Source organism: Ixodes scapularis, unplaced genomic scaffold (assembly GCF_016920785.2).
Source record: "Ixodes scapularis isolate PalLabHiFi unplaced genomic scaffold, ASM1692078v2 PGA_scaffold13__105_contigs__length_92229423, whole genome shotgun sequence".
Classification (NCBI taxonomy): Eukaryota; Metazoa; Arthropoda; class Arachnida; order Ixodida; family Ixodidae; genus Ixodes; species Ixodes scapularis.
This window is the reverse complement of record NW_024609839.1, coordinates 79,787,841-79,808,438: the sequence shown is the minus strand read 5'-3', so window position 1 is coordinate 79,808,438 and position 20,598 is coordinate 79,787,841. Positions and strand designations below refer to the sequence as shown.

Below are 20,598 nucleotides of genomic sequence, written 5' to 3'. Positions count from 1 at the left end.
ACAAGCAGCACCAAACCCGCCGCATCCTCCCTGAAGGGTATCAAGAAGACAGCGTCAGGTCACTAAACTTGTTGGGAGGGTCCCCGGTTAAAAAAAAAAGCCGAGTCATCTAGATAGAATGACACGCCTCGCTTAAGGTATACACCCTGTCATCATCTTGCAGAGCTATATACTTCAGCGGTGCCACTGCGTAACCCAGGCATTTGTCTGAAGGTACTAATCAGCGCTGCATTAGAAAGGCGTTTCACGGGGGCGCCTCTTTGATAGAAAGCCTACCGGCGACTCGCAGGAGGTCTCGGCAATCAAGAATTCCCTGTAAACCGTAGGCGAGTTGTGATCGTTCGATAAGGCGAGCTCTTTTAGCGGTGACTCTAAAGCTATTGGGCAGTGGCCGGTTCGCACCTCCTGGCGGTCATTATGGAAATTAATCGAGGTCTAACTACAGGGTTTCCTCTGACCGCACATCATTTAAATAACGTTTTTTTATTATTCCTCTTTATCTCGGGACGAGGAGGTTTCTCCTCATTGGTGACCCGCGGCGACTTCCGGCTTGCTGGGATGCAAAGCGCACCCTTTCTTGTTACCCTTAGGATACGTTCGGATCCAATCTCGCAAAGAATCTTTCTTTGTCGAGTTCTGGGAAAGTTCTCCGTTCCAGTAATCGCCTACTGCGCGCAGCCATCTTTGTCTGCTCGACTTCGGAACGCGTCCTGAATCTGCGCAGTAGCTCTCTTTTGCGGGATGTGTCAGACTCTCGGTAGTTTCCACCCGGATGGCAAGGGACTGAAATGTGTATACATCCTTTGTCTTTTGCACGAGTACGACGCTCGAGTGAATTCGCCCTTAAGCCCCGGTCGCACTGATCATACATCGTGCAAGACACCAGGCACGTAGCCAGTATTTTGTTTCGAAGGGGGGGCTGCCCATGACAAAATGTTGTTTAAGGGGAAAAGGGGAGAGGAGGCCCCAGCAAAATGGAATACTTCGGGGGGGGGGGGGGGGGGGGGGGCCGGGCCCCATGGGCCACCCCCTTGGCTACGTGCCTGCAAGACACCGTCTGTGGCGTGTGTTTCTTCCTCGTACGACTGTTACATTGGTCATTACAAAAGCTCTCTTCTGCCGACATCTTTTCGGAACGGCTGGATGTACGAAGCTGACGTGCTTCAGGAAGGCTTGACGCGTGTTCAAAGGTGATACGGTCAACGTGCCTGCAGCTTTCACACCGTGTCTTTTGTACGACGTACGAGCAGCTTGATGAATAAGCAGCTGTATACGATGTTCAGCCGCAGTCATATTGTCTCGCACGTCGTACACAAAAGACACGCGGTGCTCGTTGCAGGCTGAACCACGTCTGCTTCGTACGTCTTCCTGCTTCAAAGATGCCTGCCAAATGTTTTTGACAGAGGAAGGAACAGGTCTCAGGTTGTCGTCAGACAATGTTTGTATCAGGTATCATCGGTTTCACCGCGGCTTTACAAGCGTAGCTCACAATCGAGGTTAGACCATTTCCATCGATAAAGCATTAACGTGGCATCAGATACATGCCCTCCACTGGCATGGTCTGTAATCGTAGTTTCTGAAAGTGGCCAAGTGTGCGTGTGCGTGTGTGTGCGTGTGCGTGTGTGTGCGTGTGTGTGTGTGTGTGTGTGTGCACTTGGGTGCCATCAGCCAGTAAGAATGACGAAAAAAGGAATCACAAAGTGAAAAGCGTGACCCATACCAAGCCGTGCCCAGCGTTTCTTATAAGCTTGTCACTGACCCTAGAAATTCGTTGTCTGATATCAACTGACGATCCAGCACGCCGGGTGCGAAAACACGAATAAACGCTAATCGCAGGGACTGCAAACAACGTGAACGATTTTTTTTTTTTACTATTAATTTTACATGGAGAGCTTAAGATACTCAAAGCACGGACTAGTACGTTTACGCTTCTTGCTTTGTGAGTGGTTCTTGGACGTTTGTTAATCGGGTAATACCGTGATATCACTGGCTGCGGATAGATAATGAGATGCTCGCGGGACTCCCGACGCCTTGCATTCATTAAGCTGTCGGCGGCGATAGTTTACGACTTATCGATTCCGCACTATGCGAAACAAAACAGCCCCAAAAACAACAACAAAAAAGCATTGGTCGCGAAGCCTTTCAAAGACCCGCAAAATCTTCAGTAGTTTCGCTTGTTCGCCGACGCGTCGTGCTTTCACCGGCGAGTATACTGACACTTCTACCGTAATTACACCTCGGACAATATACTTAAGGTAAATTTTATGCTTTGGAAAAAAGCTATATTTTGAAATGATTTTAATTTGGGGCTAGAATGGGTCTGCGGTAGCGGTATCGAGCGTTTATGCTTGAGCGGCGCGACTCGACCACCCAAAACAAAAGTAGAGGAAAAGCATATTAAGACTACGCTTGTGATACTGAAAGTATTTTGCGTAACACATTCCTCGATCGTTTAAGTGTAGCTTATTCTTTACATAAAATTGATTAATTACGATAAAAAAAAAGATTCCGGATTGCGCGTTGAATGGTCAATTTCTTGAGTTTTGAGTGCGATAGAAGGTAAGATATAATGAAGTGGACTGCGAACCAGTCTGCAAATGTTTCCGCGCCAAACCCATCCCCGAAAATTTTCGAAGAAACGTTTTACGGGCTACATAGCTCACACGAATTTGAGCACTTTCCGGGAGACTGCAGGTCTTCTTTCTTTCGCTCTTCTCTTCTTGTCTCCCCCTCCTCTCTCTTTCTCCTTCAGTGCCCCCACACCGCTTGTATCAGGGAAAAAGAAAAAAAAGCCGGCCCATAAATTGGTTTCTCCGCACCACTCGCAAGCAAGGGGCTTTCCTTCCTGGCTCCTTTCGCCCTCAGCTATCCTGTCTGGGGTGCTCGCTGTTACAGGTTCTCTCTCTTCGAGACTTGCTTTTTTTCTATCTCCTTTTGCTTCCTCCTATCTTCTATCTCCTTACTTTTTCTCTCTTTTAACGGCTCGAACCTGGCAGCTCAAACACATATGGTGTGGAACCCCCCCCCCCCCCCCTTTTTTCCCCTCCTCCCCTCCCCTGGGGAGGTGCGAACGGCTGGGGTAACATTGGACGAGCCACTAATTAACTGCAAAATGGCCCGGGTTTGTTTTTTTCTCGCGCCACCACTCGCCGAAAACGAGGCGCAAGGGAAAACTCTCGTTACACCTTAGGATGAACCTCGGGGAACGTTAGGATACTTCCCGACCAATCAAGCGTTGTGAGCGGATCACGTGATCGTGCGTCCGGCGCCTCGCTGCCCCTAAGGACCACGTGACACCCTCGAGGGATTGGATTGGATTGGCGCTCGAGTGGCTCGTAGCGTCTTCGGCGATCCATCATAAGGGGAGACGGAGCAGAGTAGAGGCGACGTCTCGAGGAGTGGATTCGCGTCGTAGTAAAGATGGAATGGAAGGCGGTACCCTCGAAGCACGACGTGAACTACAAATCACGTGAGCGGCCGTCAGAGTGTATCGTAAGAGCGTGCCGCGGAAGAAGATGGTGCTTGTTTTTAATTTAATTTGAACGTCGAGTTTGTTCCCGGATTATGACGAAGCTTGGAGAATGGAAATTTATACGAGCAACGTGAGCCAATCTGAGCGACGGAGGGAAGTGAGTGATAGTTAGTCTACTACACAGTCGCCCAGCGCATTCGGACGGTATAAGTTGTCACGTGCTACTACTGCGACCCTCTGATTGCTCCGCAGAAGCTATGGTTTACACGGTTCGCCAAATCATGGGGGAACATAGTAGAAATCATTGCTTGGCAGAGAGCGAGAGCAAGAGAGGGAGAGCAAGAGAGGGAGAGAGACAGACAGAGAGACAGATGTGTGAACGTGTGCGGTGATTAATTTGAAGATCACGCGAAACCCGAGCTGTCCAACTCGAGAAGTGTAAAACCACTAATTCAGGCGACGAAACATGGAGGCGATGTAAGAATTTGACGCTGATTGAAGAGCACGAGAAACGCTAACTGGTTGACGGATGACCTAGTGGCATTCTACCAAGAGTTTCGGGAGAGTTGCTTACATAAAATTAAACTTCGGTCGCAACGAATTCCCAGTACGCGCCGCGTCACCGAGGGACTTCCCGGTGTTCACAAACCCCACAAACAAGAAATCATTGAAAAAAAAAGAAGAAGAATATATATACATGGCCGAAAAAAAGAGAAAGAGAGGCAGACCTTTTTTTTTAAGGGCGGTATTAGTACGATTTCTAGCCTAGGGTATTTATGGTTCACGGTGTATCAATGCAGTGGCGATACAAAACGGCACAAAGTTCAAACTAGCTAAACATCCAAAGCCGTAACGAAAGCCAGGCTGCACACCAAAGATTAATGCTAAACAAATGATTATTTTCTTTTCGTCGCATCTGCTACAACCACCCCACGTAATCTGGCGACAACGCGGCGACAGGACACGGACTGCAACTCGATAAAAGCAGGAAAGGAAATTGCACTGCGATGTAAGAGAACACGCTCCGATACGTCTTTTCGACGAGGTATATATAGATGGAAGTAAACCTAAGTGGGCGATAACAAGCCACGTCTTCGGGGTTTCGCGCGTCTGATGATATCCGCAGTCCCACAGCCGTGGAAAGACCGAAGGGAGGGAGGCCCCAAAAGCAGGAAGGCACGGCAAACCTCCCCGCTCCTTCATCGGTCTTGGCCGCACCGTGCCGTCAAAGGAAGAACACGCAGGGGCTCCTCCGTATTCCACCCCAAAGCCCCGCCCCCCTTTCGCACCTTTTGTTCGCCGAAACCCCGCCGATAAGCATCGCGCGCCGCCATTAATCTAGGCGTAAAGCAGGACTGACCGGGCAGCACATCAAAGAACAGGCCGCCGGAACCTGCTTGGAGTTTTCGGGCTGCTTTTCTCTTTGTTGTTTGTGTCGCTGTACGCGGCGCACGGAAATAATTAAGGACGGTATAAGAGAAGCGGGCGGAGACCGAATTGTTGGTCTCTTGAAGCGTTCCCGTATAGCGGCAGTCACACTGCCGAGACATCATGCAAATGACAGTCTGCATACAAGTGTGATATTTAAGCCGTTGTTAATTCAAAGATCGGAGGAACACGTCTCTATCTTAACCTCTCTGCTAGGATTAGCATTTAACTCGCATCTATTTCCCTCTAAGAAAAAGCAAACAAACGCAAACACTTTGTTTTATGGATGCTCCTATCAGCGACTCACACACCTGTCGATCCCAGCCCTAATCCGGTTCTTACAAAAGACGAGCGCATTGGATTAAAATTCCCAGAAACTTTTTTATCCGTTTGGGCGATTTTCGCCACCTACACGCCTTTCTAAGAATTTCGCGTCGCTTTTCAACGCAACTTTTCCACACGACAGACCGAAAACCCCACGATTAATAACGAATACGAACATAAAACAGCAAGATAATAAGCTTGGGATATACGCAGAAGCCGCGCGGCTTATTTCCGAGAGATTAAGTTTCTCCGCGGGGCCTGGGCTCGAGGGTGTATTCGACGCTTCCAGCTGAAAGAAGATAACAAGTCGCTATAGACGTTCAGGGCGGCCATCTTTCAGGCATGCTATCTTACCGAAAGTCTGCCTACAAGTTAGCCTCGGGTAGAAGCTTAGGACCTTTCTTTCTTTGGCTTTTCGTCGATGCTGCGACGACATTGAAGGCGGTCTGTGATCAAGATCATGACGTGCGTTCACTATCGCGGAAATGTGTCGACGGCAGCTGTCACATTACGCGGGGTGAAGACCGAAGCCAGTTAGTATGGCCAAGGCCGCCATGTCCTGCCTCCGGTAAATGTTTGTAGGCAATAAATTGTGTTTTTGCAAGGTTTGTCTTGTAGAGAATTGAGTCGTACCGAAGCCGGGCGCGCGTGAGATGGTACTTATACCATTGAAACCGTCCGCTTTGTACGATATTGGTAGTCTCAAGGCGCTTCGTTTCACTGGTTAAAAACAAAATGCTTGATTGCGAACACGTGAAGGACATATTGTTTGAGATCCTTATTTTACGGGTGAGTGTCAAACTGGCACAAAATAACGTTTTTGCAAGCAAGTAGTATAGCCTGGGGCATAAGTATTCACTATTCAGAAGATCGCCCGGCTCGCCAGGGAGTCCAAGTCATCGCCCGATTCGAAGGGTTCATCCACTTCCAAAAAAATTCTAGATGTCAGTTAAATATTTGTTTTTACATACAACTCGTTTTTATTAATTCGCTCTGCATAGACGCGAAACCTTTCAAATGCAACTCCCCGAGCAATTTGACGTTGGCATACGTTTGCCAATTGCAGTGAGTCCCTTAACTCCTGGTCAAAAAAGAGAAAATTATCTTTCGGAAAGATCTCGGACCGTATAGTTCGTTTTCTTCATTCTTAGGCACACGAATTTGCTCGCGCGCTGGGGACAAGCAAAACATAAAGAACGACAGGGTAATAAAACTATAGCTGAGTATATTACCCGAAGTACTGGTGCAGTCCCCAATCACGAAAAGCGGAGTTATTCGCACATAGTCGTCGGTGGCTGTCCGCGCTTATCAGATTTGGCCTCCAGGAGCCAACCGTTTCACCAGATGGCGTAATTCAATGGGGCATCGCCTGATCGCACGAAGATTCTGTCGATCCTGGAACAACTCTTAAATTCCCGCATTCAAGCAGTTCTACATGCCGTGCGATTCGTCCCGCACTACTTGAACATTAAAAACGGTATAAAATAAGGCGGCCATTGGTCCAACGGCCAGCATATCTTGAGTCTGTATAAATGGTTTAAGAGGGTACTGAATCGAAACTTAAAAAAATACTTTTTGCGTTCAGAAAGGAGTTAAACATGATCAGCTCTATCGGCCAATTGCAATCGCACCCTTGTATTTCAAACGGATGACTGTATTCTTCGTTCTAAATTTTAGATTCTTGCGAGCGCTCCAAAATCAGCCATCCAAGAGGGTGGTGCGTCTCGGGATGTCCGTCGCGTCCACGACTTGCCCGCGACGTTATAGGCCTCTCAAGGGCTAAGCGTACCAGTTATGAGCGTTGACATTTTGGTGGCGTCAAGAGGGTACTACCTCGCTTAGTCAGAGTGCTCAAGGGCTGCAACACGCCACCGGGAGATTGCGGAGTCAGCGGAGTCGTGCGCGCAATATGACAACACATAGTGCATCGTCTGCTCCGCGACATGGCTGATATGGCGACATCGGCAACGCCGGTTTCGGACTCGAGCTGGCTGCTCTTGAACGGGTCGATATCGTTGCGAGGCAGCTATGGTACGCCTGCTACCAGGGCCCGTTTTCTCGAACGCAAACCGTGGGTTAAAGTTAATTATTGTCTCTAGAAGGGAGAATTCTAGGTCACGTGACTAGGAGGGCAAGGGCGCCGAGGGAGGAGCGGTACCTTCAAGCAAAATGGCTGCGACGTCGCTTAATGAGGACTAATAGTTCTGTTTGGTTCTGCTGAACATTCATTTCGATCCGGCTGTTATATTAATGACGCACCACCAACCTATTAGCACGCCAAGCAAAGCGGTAGTTCAGAGGGACTACTAAACTAACCGACGGCAGCATTCCGCGAACGCATCACTCTTCAGCAGTTCGGGATCCAAGACATATGATGGTACATAAGCCTTGCAAGTGTTTTTATGGTGAGTAAAAAAAAAAAATGTTGTGCGAACGAGTATTCGTATATATTTATACTAACACGTTTAATTTGTTACACTATGCACGCCAACTCGTGAGCAGCGATTACTTTGCGGAGAAAGGAGCGGTTATCCTCGATAAAGTCTTCGTTCCGGGTGAACAGCTGGGACATTGTACTGTTTTTTTGTTCACATTGCGCCGACAGTATGCCGACCGCATCGAGGTTTCTACATATCCCCGGTGGCCAGCAATTCAACGGTGACGAGAAGCATAGCTTCTCGTCACCGGTGGATCGGTTGGGCAAACGGAAGGGAAGGCAAACAGTTGAGATCAGCAGGAATCGCAGAAACGTGCGTCGCAAGGAACAAAAACGAGACTAGAGCACCGGCGTTGCCAGACTGGAAGGCACACGGGAAATTTATGCGTTGTTTATGGCGAAACATATTGAAGAAAATGTTTCTTACATTTTCGAATATTCGTCGACAAACTCTAGCATAGTAGCTGAAATTTCTTCGTACCATCGGAAGCAAATAAATTGGTCTTCAAGTACAACATTACTATATTTTGACTTAAAATACCATACTAGATTGATAACAACCAGCGAAAAAAGAGGATAAGCAAAATGACTGGCTTGTTTCATCGATAGATGGCGCATCTTATTGCCCAATCAAGGATATTTATTGTTGTTCTATATCCAGCCGTTTATTACAGTTACCTAGGTACTTTTTCCTTCCTAGGCACTGCGGTTTACCAAAATGGGTTTACCATCGCTTCGAGAAAACCGGCCCAGTTGGCATCTTTCATTTAATAAAACGAGCAGGGAGCCAGGCCGAGTCCGGTGAGGTAGCACTACGGTGGCATTCATGCAACGTATCGTATCGATAGTGGTGTGACTGCAGCACTGTCGCGCCACCACGGCGATTTTACGACATTCCTTGTCACTAGGGCGAAAACTTAACGAACGATGAAAAGGCATCGACGTAGAGGAAGTTTGCGCTGGTCTCGACGGGACACGACTTTCCAAACGAAGGCACAGCGCACAGACAACACGACTGTACAATTCTCACGTCGCTACACAAAAACTACCACAAAAAAAAAAAAAAACGCTCTTGTCGCCACGATTTTGCGACGCGACTTGTCTCAATGGCGAACAAATAAAGAGAAGCGACCGGCACCGCTTTCGTCTGTCTCGTCCAACGAGGCTTACACGATCGCTGAATTCTCACATTGTCGCACAGAAACTACCGCGCGCAAAAGCGGATACCGGCACAGCTTTACGGCTCTAACTGCGACGTAAACCCTGGTAACTTCGAGAGGGCGGCGCCCCACGTCGAGAACCACGTTGAAAGCAGCGCGCGCCATGTTGAAAAATGTAGTTCATCAGCCCCTGACGTCAGGGACGTCAAAGAATGAGTAGAAGCGATTGGCTGGCAGAGTGAATCCAAGGTGGCCAACTGTGCTTTGGTTTTCTTCACACCAAACCTTCGGTATTACGTTCTGGGCTAAGTAATCTGTACCAGTGAGCGTGCTTCCAGGATAGCGGCGCTGTCGTCCGAGGCCGATGCCGTCACGACATTCACTTGAAGGTTCATCGACCAGGTGGTTTTTGGTTATCATTTAATTGAATTTAATATATGCTTTCTTGCGTATTCCAACAAAATATTGATGTTTGTGAGGTTCTACTGCTACCTATACGTCATGTTGAAGCAAAGAAATCAGCTCCAGAGTTTGGCTTCCGTACCCCTTTAAGGGAGGGGGAGTGGAGGGAACTAACAAACGGGGGCAAGGACGCGGATTTTAAAGATGTGCCTTAAAGAGAAAGTGTGTCTGCGCACGGTTAGCTGCGCCACTTTTACCTAACCATAATTGCGTGTGTTTTATTTTTCTCTCAGCTACGCTGTAAAAAAGGAAGCAACACTTACACAAAGTTTGCTCGAAACACAAGTTTTTCTAGCACCCATGACATAGCTGACCCTTACCACTAAACGAAGGTCCAACAAACACTGTTCGTGCACATGCCGAACGCATCTTGTTTATGCCAAGTGTTTCTACTCTTTAATATCACCAAAAGGCAACGGATGATCATGCCTCTGATTCTGAAGCGGTAGTGATGAACATTTTGCGGGTACTCAAAAAATAATTTTGGGATGTATTCGAGCAATATCCGTTGCTGGCCGGAGAATAGATCTAGATCAGTAATGAGCTTCCGACACGGGAACATGTCCTTGTAGTTTTGAAGCAGTAACTTATGCTGACACTACTGGCGTGCAAGTATGAACCCGTCAATGGGCACACACAAGAATCCATCTATGTTTGAACCCGGGGGCCGCTGATGATAACCCTCTAGAGGAATATCAAATAACAGTTGTAAAGTTTGGGTTACACAAACATTCTAACTGTCCAATGTTTGGCTCACTTTGAAGTTAGAGGCCCTTAACATCCGCTTACTTAACAGACGACCACGTCTATCTATAACAGTAAATGTGCACTACACTCCCATTTGCAGGAGATAGGAAATCTCTACGGGACTCCCTCGTCGTTCTAAAACAGCCAGTGACAGTCTCTCTTAATCTTTCGAGAAACAATCATCGACATCCTCCACTGACGAAACATCGGATTTGAAGAGGCCGACGCAGCGCGTCAACGCGAGTCAGGGAAAGGGTACATGAATGCCCAGAATCTTCTTCGGCGACGGCATAGAAAGGGTATATACACCATCCTCCTTCCACCCGAAGACCGCGAACTTGCCCTGGGGGGCACGTGGCGAGGGAAACACGAATGCCGGCACGTCCTACCACCACCACCACCAAAGGCGAGAGGCTCATCCCTGGACGCCTCCTAACTGGATGCTCCGACCTTGAAGACGATAACAGCTCCCTCGCCACAGAGGATGGTGCGCACGCGCATGAAGGCTCCAAGTTTTCTCCGCCGCCCCGTACCCTCCTAAAACGACACCGAACAAGACGTGATCGAAATTATGATTTCCGGATCAGCGGATCATCAGGGGCATAGTGCCCGCAAACGATTGCCCGAGAGCGATCGCGAGATACTGGAGCGAGGGTCGAAACGCGCAGTACCTATAGGGCTACCGGGCGGGTCATCAGAAAAGGACCTCGAAGACCTGTCCCGACCGTGGCCATGGAAGAAGACGACGGCCCACTTCAGAACAGAGTGTCTTCTTACCGATTTGAGAATGATGTGATAACTTGGCACTTCGGTTGGGGGCAAAGTAAAGTGCCACTTTTGGTTCTTTGCTTTCTTTACACTTTTGGAGGAGGATCCGTCGCTGTCGATGAGCGGACTGAACCTGACCTTAAGTAACGTCTCATTCAGCGGGTGACAGGTCGTTGGTCTTGGAGATAGTTGAAGAAATCTTAACGGCTTGCGTCGACTTGCGCGGGACATAGTCTGAGCATCCGGGAGACAAAGTGGAGGAGTAGAGATCGGTCAGGCGAACATTTGCTGACACGATATTTATGTGAGTAATTTCGTGTTGCTGCTGTTTTTATGGCAGGTACTTTAGATTGATAGCGGCTCTGCCAGAGGTTTTTAGTGACTATGCTTTATAAAAAAAGGTTATAGAGGCTCAGGCCATAGCAAACATCCAGCTATACTACTTTTTTTCCCTCCTGGTTCACGCCGAAATATATTAGATTATAAGAATATTTCATATTTTCGATTTCTTCTACCCAACATTTTGATCGCTTATTCATTTTCTTCTATTTTCTTCATTCCTTTTTAAACTATCGACGAATTGGTAGCAGGAGCATTTCTTTAACGAGTTTTTGCTTTTCCCCGTAAAAAACGAGAAGCATAAACCATTCGAGAATATATTTCGATCCTAAATTACAAGTGTAAACGTTTAATATTCTCATTTGTAAAAGAAAAGAGAAAAAAAAAAAAGGAATCTGACTAGAGTTAAATGGCCATACCCAATTTGTTGCAGCTATGTTTACAGAGCGCCAGGTTCGTTCCGCCCACAGGATTTGGGGGATTTATTCCATCTCTAGCGGGGTCATTTTTGTCCTAGCCCTAGGAAACCGCAATGTCAAAAGCTTGCTGCGCGTGGACGCCGCTCGCATGCAGAGAGTTAAAAGGCTAGTCTTAGATCTCTTTTTGTTTGTTCAATAAAGAAAGAGTTACCACCAAGTGTAAACACAGGAAACACAGTCCGTGTGTCCTGGACTGCTTATTCCGTATGCGCGGGAACGAACGAGCAAAACCATAGAGCCGGAAGTCCGCCCACGTGAGCGCACACAGCTGACGGTTCAACCACGAAAGCGGTTTCTTCCTATTTCAGACGCCCTATCTCTATTCGTAAAATCCAGACAACTCAAAACCCTTTTCCTTCCAAAAGGTTAGCCAAGCATCGAAAGAGTTTCTCTCAAAAAGGGAACAAATCAGTTTTGGGTGCGGTGAGGCTAGCGCTGTCCGTGATCATAAACCAGGAGAGCGTACAGACAATGAGTGGAATCCGAAGCAGAGAACCGTGCGAACGTTGTTCAAATAGTTCAACCTACGAGGCCTTTAAATATGCGTGTGTCCACCTACAGTATAGCGTGCTAAGTCAAAGACCTGAGCACACCTGAAATGAGGCGCTTCAAAGCTCCCTGACCCCTGGCGACTTGTCTGCTAGCTCAAGACCACTCCACCCTTGGCTGCCTTCATTGGTCAGGCAGCGACCGAATGCACCTGTCTAGAACCCAGAAAGGTATTTATTACACACGAATGGAAAGAGGGCCAAAGAATTGCTGCGCCACTTAAAAGTGTCTAATAATACTTCGTTTAAGTTTGAGGATCAAGAGTTTTGTTTTATGTGTAGACCATACCAAAGCGAATTTTCTTCATAAAAGAAGGCCCGAGGAAGGGTTGATGTACAGTGTTAGAGTGATTGACAACTTAAAAAAGGCGGGTCGCGGTTTATTATGTTTACGTTCCTTGCTTCGTGATTGGCTTTTTGGCGTTCTTATCACTTAATGTCATTGGGTGCGGAGCTATAATATAAGATGCTCGTGGCAGGTCGCGCCGTACGTTCTATAGTTGTCAGTCAAAACAGCGATGCCACGGAAGGGAGAAAGTGTCTTGAAGAGTTCTTTCTACATCATGGTTTATTAGTTGTCGAACAAAGGATTTGACTAAGGCGAGCATGTCTTTCTTCAGACCCACGCGGACGCGTCTGGACACTCCCTAGTGGAAAATAGAAACTAAAAATACGAGATGACAAGCGTGTAGAAAGAAAAAAAGAGAAATAGGTTTATTCTAAATTTCCCGACACTATAGAGGAATTCGTAGTTGCATTAAAACTTGACACCTTGTAAACATTTACGATGCCATTTGCTTGTTGTCAGCCCTAAACGAAGAATGCAAATGGAAGGAAATCATTTATTTACTTTTTTTGGAATAAGAATGGCGACACCCCCAAGCATTCTAGCCGAAGGAGTTTGACCCGAAAATCTCACAGCGGTTTGTTCTATACGTACTTGTTTTATTTTCTGTCCACGCGCACCCAATCATCAGACGGTATTTTTCATCAAGAGCGACGTGGATACCTTCTTCTCGAGGTGGTGCTAATAACAATAAAACAAAAACATCCACGTCGCCAATTAAACAACACCTTTCTCATTAAGCAAAGCTTCCGGGAACTAGCGGCGCCATACGCGCAAGAGGTTATTAACCTGGGCGTAGAAGCAGCGAGACTGCAGGGATTGTTAGGGCGTCGTCCAAATAGCACGAGTTATTTTTTGACAAAAACAAAATCCGTCAATACATGTCACTGTTTGTGTGAGTGTACATGAAATTTGTGGGTAGAACAAAAAAGCCGTTTTCTTTTGTTTCTTTTTTTTTAAAGCGCGAGCCATCTGCGGACGCGCAGTTCCACAGACCACGCGTTGTCTTGACACGTGGTCAGAGACACGAGCCTAGCGTCGCGTCACTCTTCCTCACCTATCGCAGAACGTGAGCATAATTTATCAGACTTTGCCCAGTTTTCGTGCCCTGATTGGACTCCAGAACTGGGCAAAATATTGTATACAACTACTTCGCGGAACGTATAAACTAAGCGCAATACTTCCTTTGTTTTTTTTTTTTTTGTTGTTTTTTTTTTTTTTTCAAATTACAATTAGTGATGCTACGAACATTTGTCGAACCTGAGGTTCAGCAGGTTCGCCTAACCTTCAAAGATTTTGCGACATCAACCAAGTTTGATTTTAAAACTATGTGACCGACTTCTTAAAAAAATAATAAAAAATTTAGCGAAAGAAGTATTAGATGCCGAAAGAAGCTCAGCTAATCATTTAGACAAGTACTAAAATTGTCCGCGTAATAAAAAAAAAATCAAGCAGTTCAACTTTTATCGACTTAAGTAGTGTGCTACCCTCCTCCGCCAGGTGGCTTCAGCTCGTTCTCAATCTCAACTTCATCCCCAATAGAACACTTGTCGAACTTTATGTCAAAAGTTTGAACAGATCAAACCTGGTCGGACGCGAACGTCGCCATGGGCTGAAACATGGCGGCGTATAGCCTTAAGAAAGGAAGAAGCTGGGATAAAAGCAAATAATACAGAAAGGAGAAATGGCGTTACTTTTCTCCAGAGAGGGGGATTTGAGTCGGGTGGGTCAGGCAACAGCGTCCTGTTCGGTTCGCGAGGTTTCACGCGGATTTTCCCGTCAAATATGACACCGTGACGGATGGGATTGCGTCTGCATAGCCGCCGGACTCTCACAGCTGATCCATCATCCCAACGCCGGAACGCGCTCCTCAATTCGTAAACCAAAAACACGTTTTTATTTTATTACTTTTTAAAGCAAAAAACAGAAACGGAAACATATAACAGGAACACCCGACATTGCTTTCACTGCAGATATGCTTCTGTCTGTCTACTGTCCAAGAAAAACAACTCCGTAAAAAATAAAAAATAAAAACCTTTAAGGTTTGTTCACACATTTGCGTTTGAGTGTGATGGACTGCGTCGCAACAGCTCGTGGCCGCTCAAGACGACAGAACACACTGACGCCATCTATTGCGTAGCCCTGGAACGATTCCACTCTGCGTATTTAACTCGCATTTTTCTTTCATCACGTGCTTGGAATAATCCCGGCAATGTTAACTTATAAGCAACCGCTTTTCATAGACAGTGCGTAGATTATATCTCGCAAATACAGCAAAACCTCGAGTCTGGTTATACGCAGATCGCATGTGTTTATAGGGGTACATGATAGAGGGCGCCAGCGTGCCAGGTGTTCTAGGTTTGTTCCCCCATTGTAAACTGTTAGGTTGAAAAGCAGTCGGCCGCATTCAAATTCATACTTGATAACAAGCCTCCACTGTTCAAAGATGATTCCGGAGGAGTTTTAGAAGAATTCTCTGGCTGCATGCAGAAAACAAATTAAATAAATATAATAAGGAATGAGCTTTATTTTAAAACGAGCTAGTTTACAATAAATAAGTCAATTGACCGCAAACATATCACCGAGCCAGACAATACCTGAGGATTAGCCCCTAGGGGAAATACTCGAAAATATGCAGATGAATGAACCGTATACGTGTTCTTTTTTTGTGTATCCATACAGATTCTCAAGGCATGAAAATCACTCCAACAAGCCTCAGGGACAGGGAACCCCAATAGAAAAAAGGCAATGTCGGTGGTAACGTTCTAGTATACTGACTGAATAGAACACTTCTTATGAAGCCGCCGAAAGGTTATTATTCTGATGGCGCCAGAAATTTGGAAAGCAAAAAAAAAAAAAAATATCGTCTTTTGGAAGTTTTGTAACCATTTTTTTTTCTATTGCGTTCAGTACGGTTTATTTATATTTTCGATTAATTTCTTTTTAGAAATTAATCGCGCTAGAAATTCGATTAATTTCTTTTTAGAAACCCCGCTAGATGATGAAAGTGTGCCCTAGAGGTAATAGTGAGTGCTTCCTATCCATCAGGAAGTCTCACCGAAGCTCTAAGGATGTTTCTTGATTCATAAACAACCGTTGAAAGTTTGAATGAAGGCATCTTAAAACTCATGGGCGCGCGTTTTCCTTTCGATTTTATTGGTAGGTGCGACGTAATTGCCAGTTTAAATTTCGTCGTAGATCCACCCACTGCCGCACGCCGAGCGCAGGAGTGTAGAACAGCTAGGGGGAGTAACTAGCGAAAGTGGCGTCATCGGTGGTGTCGGATGACCCTCACACGCCCCTAAGCTGGCTCAGAGACGCCGACAATGACGCTACGATGTCTTTGACACATAACAGGCGACAGAGAGGCTCGCCACATGCCCTGCGGCAATCGCCGGATGGTTTTCGGACAGAAAAGTGGTTAACGAAATTACGGTCTACCAGCTCATGCGAGCTGGTAGAAGCTTACCATGATGACTCTAACCCTATAGACTGGGGCAGAAGGAGGAAAAGTTTGTTTACAGTGGAAGAGAAAGTAACTGGGACAGATGACGTCTCTAGAGACGTCGTCTGTCCCTGTTAGCTCTCTTTATCTCTCTTCAGAGGTAAAAGGGACGATCGCGCATCTCACCGATGACGTGCTGTGCAACGGGCGACGACGATGGGGACAAAGCGATACAGCGCGCGGTCCGCGATCGCGTAGGTTTTTGAGTATGGACGCCGCCGAATTTCGCCGGAGTGCGGCACCGAAAGCTGTCGCAGCAAATTATTTGCTATTCCCGAAGCTCATAAAAGAAGCCTACCTACCTCGTACGAAAAGAGCCCGAAGCACTTGACGGACACTTGCAACGAGTCCTCCCTCTCTTGAGCTCTTTGAGGTTCCTGGTCTTCTCCCTGGTACTCCAGTCGGCTGCCGTCCACATCGCTCACGTCCACGGCCGACGTGGACACGTCCGGCGCCTCGTCCCAGACGACGGCCGTGGGGTCCTGCTCGTAGAACAACCCCCCGATGGGTGCCGCGGCGGGCGCCTTCTCGACGGCGACGTCGTCGCCAGAGTCCGACGTCCCTGCCACAAACGACGTCGGCTGGTTCGCCGAAGCATCCGACGAACCGTCGAAGTCGCTTTCGTAGAAGGACTCGTTCGTCTCGCTCTGGTCTTCGTAGTTGAGCTGCGAATGTATTCGTGCAAGAAGAATGCATTCAAAGACGAAAGCACACTGAAATTATGTTCCAACCTTTAATCCGTTTTAAGATGTACCCATGAGAAGGCTACAAGAGCGAGCTCTTTCCTCAAAAACGTTCCCCGGCTACAAGAACTCGGGCGCAGCAGTAGCAACTGCCAAATCTTTGCGTTATGTGTTGGTTTAGACAGCGAGAAGTTAGCCATCCGCAGTTGGCGTCTAGCGTTTCAGGTACAAATGAGAAATTTAGCCAGCGTACTACCACTGCTATATAGCCTGGGATTTTTAGCGTGCATGGCACAGTGTATTGATACACAAACGCACGCCGGTACGATGATAATCTAGATTGAAACAACGAAACGGGCAGGGGTGGGTGTTAAACACAAGATTATGGAGTTCTGCGGCCGTTTACTCTGCTTTAAATTGCACCGCAGTTTCGGTTACAAGCGTGAGCTCCTTGCTCAACGGCGCCGCAGGAACTCTGGCGCAGCTAGGGAAACTGCCAAAGATATGAGCTAATCTTCTAGCCTTTACTGCGTTACATCGTCAAATGAAACCGAATATAAATAGTATCATCAATGAATATATCTTGTTCACATCACCTCAAACAGAGAACCTGTTTGCGTTTTAGTGCATTATATTTTAGGCGAAAGAAAGATGAAACGCTGCAGACACTTCTCTTCTTGATCACCTGGCGGAAGGAGATATAGCGTATATCGTGACATATCTTGTCACAGATGCAGGTTCCGGTGTCTGTTCTTCTGACTCCTGACGCAGAACAAAACGAGAAGGTGTTCTTTTGCCGGGTTACGTCGTCGAAGTTTATCCCAGTGATGGGCCTGGGTTGGAAATGTTTACGGTACATACTGTGTACCGGACATTATTACTTCGATATTTGTCGCAGCACTAATTGGCCACAATTGTGAGACCATTTTTTATGAAATTATTTAAATCAAGAAACAAACAAGGTTTTGAAAGGCTCTTGGTTGTGCTCTAAAACATTTACTTTCAACAGTTCGTTCTAGACCATCGTCCTCATCCAAATAGTCGTGAGGCACACCACTACAGAACAAAATCTTTACTCCACACCTCTTATCTTTTTTTTTCCCTTCTTTATATGGGATAAAGTTCGAAAGGACTGCCCCAACTGGCGTCCGCAGCAGGACGCGTCTTCTAAAGGAACGAAAATCTGCAATTTACGATCGGACTTGGAGACGCGCCTGCAGGAAACGTATCTCAGCATTACCGCCTCCCACAGTGTAAGTATATGCCCTTCACGACTCGCGAGCTTTACGATTTGGAACACGAGATCCTGGGGGCGCTCGAGAGCGATTCTCAAGACTACGAACTGGCCGCGGTTTCACTGGAGACTAAAAATAAGAAGACAACAACGACAGACGATTGCTCTGCAGTAAAAAAATGAAACGAAAATAAGCATGCAACACATTTTTCATAATATCATATGAAAGAGTTATAAGATATGTTAAATACATTTTTCTTAATAACGAACATTCAGCTCAAATTGATATTTGGTTGACCATAGTTGGTGGTCTCCTTGTCTTGCCTGTCAGAAGGCCCATAAATATATTTGATTTTTTTTTTTTTACTCACTCTAACAATTTTTGCAATTAGGGATGTTCTAATTAAACATGCGTAGAGCCTAACATGCAGTCAAGAATATTGCGTGTTTTATGTGTATAATATATGAACAAGATATATGACACACTGTCTTGAACTATCACAACCAAAAAGTTCACCGATTAATCTTTTTTTTTTAATTTCAAGATTTTAAGTCATAAGAATCTTTCAATGGTATTACGGGGTTTGAATACATATGTTTTTTTGTTGTCTTTTTTTTTTTTTTTTAGAAGGACTAATTCTAATTTTTGTACGAAGAATATCGCGAGTAGATTTTGTTTGGTCAAGAGTTGGCAATTAATGGTGCCCGAAAACCACGTGATGTGACCCCGACTAAGCAGTTGGGGAAACGCAGTCGAGTCTATAGACTAGACACGGGCACTATGGGAAGCTAAACACATCGGTCGGGGTTATGTCCGAGGCACCGTAGTTCCGCTACAAACGGCTGCGGTATCCCCGAAACTCTCCATATATTCGATTTATCGACATTGTCTTTGTAACTGATAATCAAGAACCCTTTATTTCATATTTTTTTTCTAAGGCGACAGTGGTCATTGGTGAGGTTTCGCAGCGAATTCCCTGTAGGGTCGTCGTGACCGGAAAATTTATATACGCTCAACGCCACGGTGTCACCTGACATTGTGACGTAGCATCACGTGACATTGTGACGTTACGCGAGACTATGACGTCACGTGATGTCATGACGGTACACGAAAGTCATGGTTAGTGTGCAGTGTAAGAGTGCACTGCCCGTGCACAGCAGGGTGTGCGTCGCCTCGGCTGTCGCTTCGGTTCATATGCCCGACGCGACAGGGAATCAGGAATTATTTAATTTCGGGTTAGACTCGCATAACGTCACTAACACTTTCTTCTAGTAACCAAAAAATTAAACAACTTACAAAACGAAACAAAAAAAGAGGAGTTTTTGGAAGTTTTAGAATAGCAGATGACATTTCCCTGAGAGGCTTAGACCCGAGGAAGCTGTAATTTTCCTTCTAACCCCTCTTTCGTTTTGCTGCAAAGGTCTCGAGAGAAATAATTCCTACAAACAAGGAAGAAATAAAGAAAGATACGATGGAAAGGCTTACGTCCGATCGCGAGCTCTTCCGACTTCCCCGCGACGCGGTGCTGCCTTTCCGGCTCAGGTCCTCGATCTGGAGGGAGTCGATGTCCAGGGAGTTGAGGAACTCGTCCACGTTCACTGAGATAAACCGAGCGAGAAGGAATCAGCTGCCCACTTCGTCTCCACGTTTCAGGGCCTAATGTACACTCTAAGAAATCCGGGGCGTCCTCTTTTCCCGCAAAGCACTTGTCAATCCCTGCAATCCACGGATGCCTGGGCTCAGTGAATAAAGAGACTGCAATTATGTTTAGACCTGCGCAGACGCGTAGTGGCATCCAGCGTCACATTTTAACTTGCTCAGTGCTGCCGCAGCGCAGAGGGTTCTTAAAGATCTAAACATGTTTTGAATCTCATCATCTGATTGAAGCAGTGGGGAGCGCAAGTTCGTCTGCTTCCTTTGCAGCGGTTGTGGTGACGTCAGACAGACGTCGAGCTCTGATTGGCTCTGATTGAAGGATAGTGGGTAGGCCTCAAAGCAAGCTGCCTTGACGTCTACCCACTATCCTTCAATCGGAGACAAATAGAGCTTGGCGTTCTGACGTCACGAGCACATTCGCAAAAGAAGCAGACGAACTTGCTCTTCGCATTGACCCTTCCGTGTGCTTTGTGAGAAAATAAGCGTTCCAGATCTGATAGAGTGTGACTACCACGGATTACGTCTACAGCGCTTCAACGCGAACAAGAACACACCAAGCCACGCCTTCGCACTGGAAGGGGTTAGACAGATATTTGGAGAAGGGGGCGCTTGAGGGGGGGGGGGGGGGGGGGGGGTGATAGGAAGGTGAGAAAGCAAGATGGTTAGGATGGGTAAACGAAAGGTTGTTCAAACGAGCGTGTGTAACTTCCGAAAGCTTCCGACGAGCCCAAGCGCGAACCTCACGATAATTCACTCGAACTGCCGTCGTTGCAAGATCAAGCGTCCACCCCTACCCCTCTCAATCTTTCTCAATTCCTCCGAAAAGGTTTGGGGAGGCGAGTTTGCCGCCACCAAACTCCCCGCCTTCAATCAGCGGAGTTGCTGATATCCTACACTCCTTTCGCCCCCCAAACGACAGCGCAATGGAGCTATACGCGCCCGCCGGACCAATCAGCAGCCTCCTTTTTATCACGTGACCTCGCTTGTTGCGCGTGCGGGTGTGGCCCGC

General features: G+C 46.8%; 1 protein-coding gene across 1 annotated transcript in view; it reads right to left on the bottom strand.

Annotated features, from left to right (window-relative positions):
* LOC8030552 (protein nervous wreck) overlaps positions 1-20,598 on the bottom strand; it is a 147,657-nt gene that overhangs the window by 14,894 nt on the left and 112,165 nt on the right. Inside the window, exons 14-15 of the mRNA XM_042289742.1 lie at positions 19,419-19,531; positions 16,318-16,680 (exon numbers count right to left, since the gene is read on the bottom strand). Of these exons, the coding sequence (XP_042145676.1) occupies positions 16,318-16,680; positions 19,419-19,531 (476 nt within the window). The remainder of the gene's footprint in view (positions 1-16,317; positions 16,681-19,418; positions 19,532-20,598) is intronic.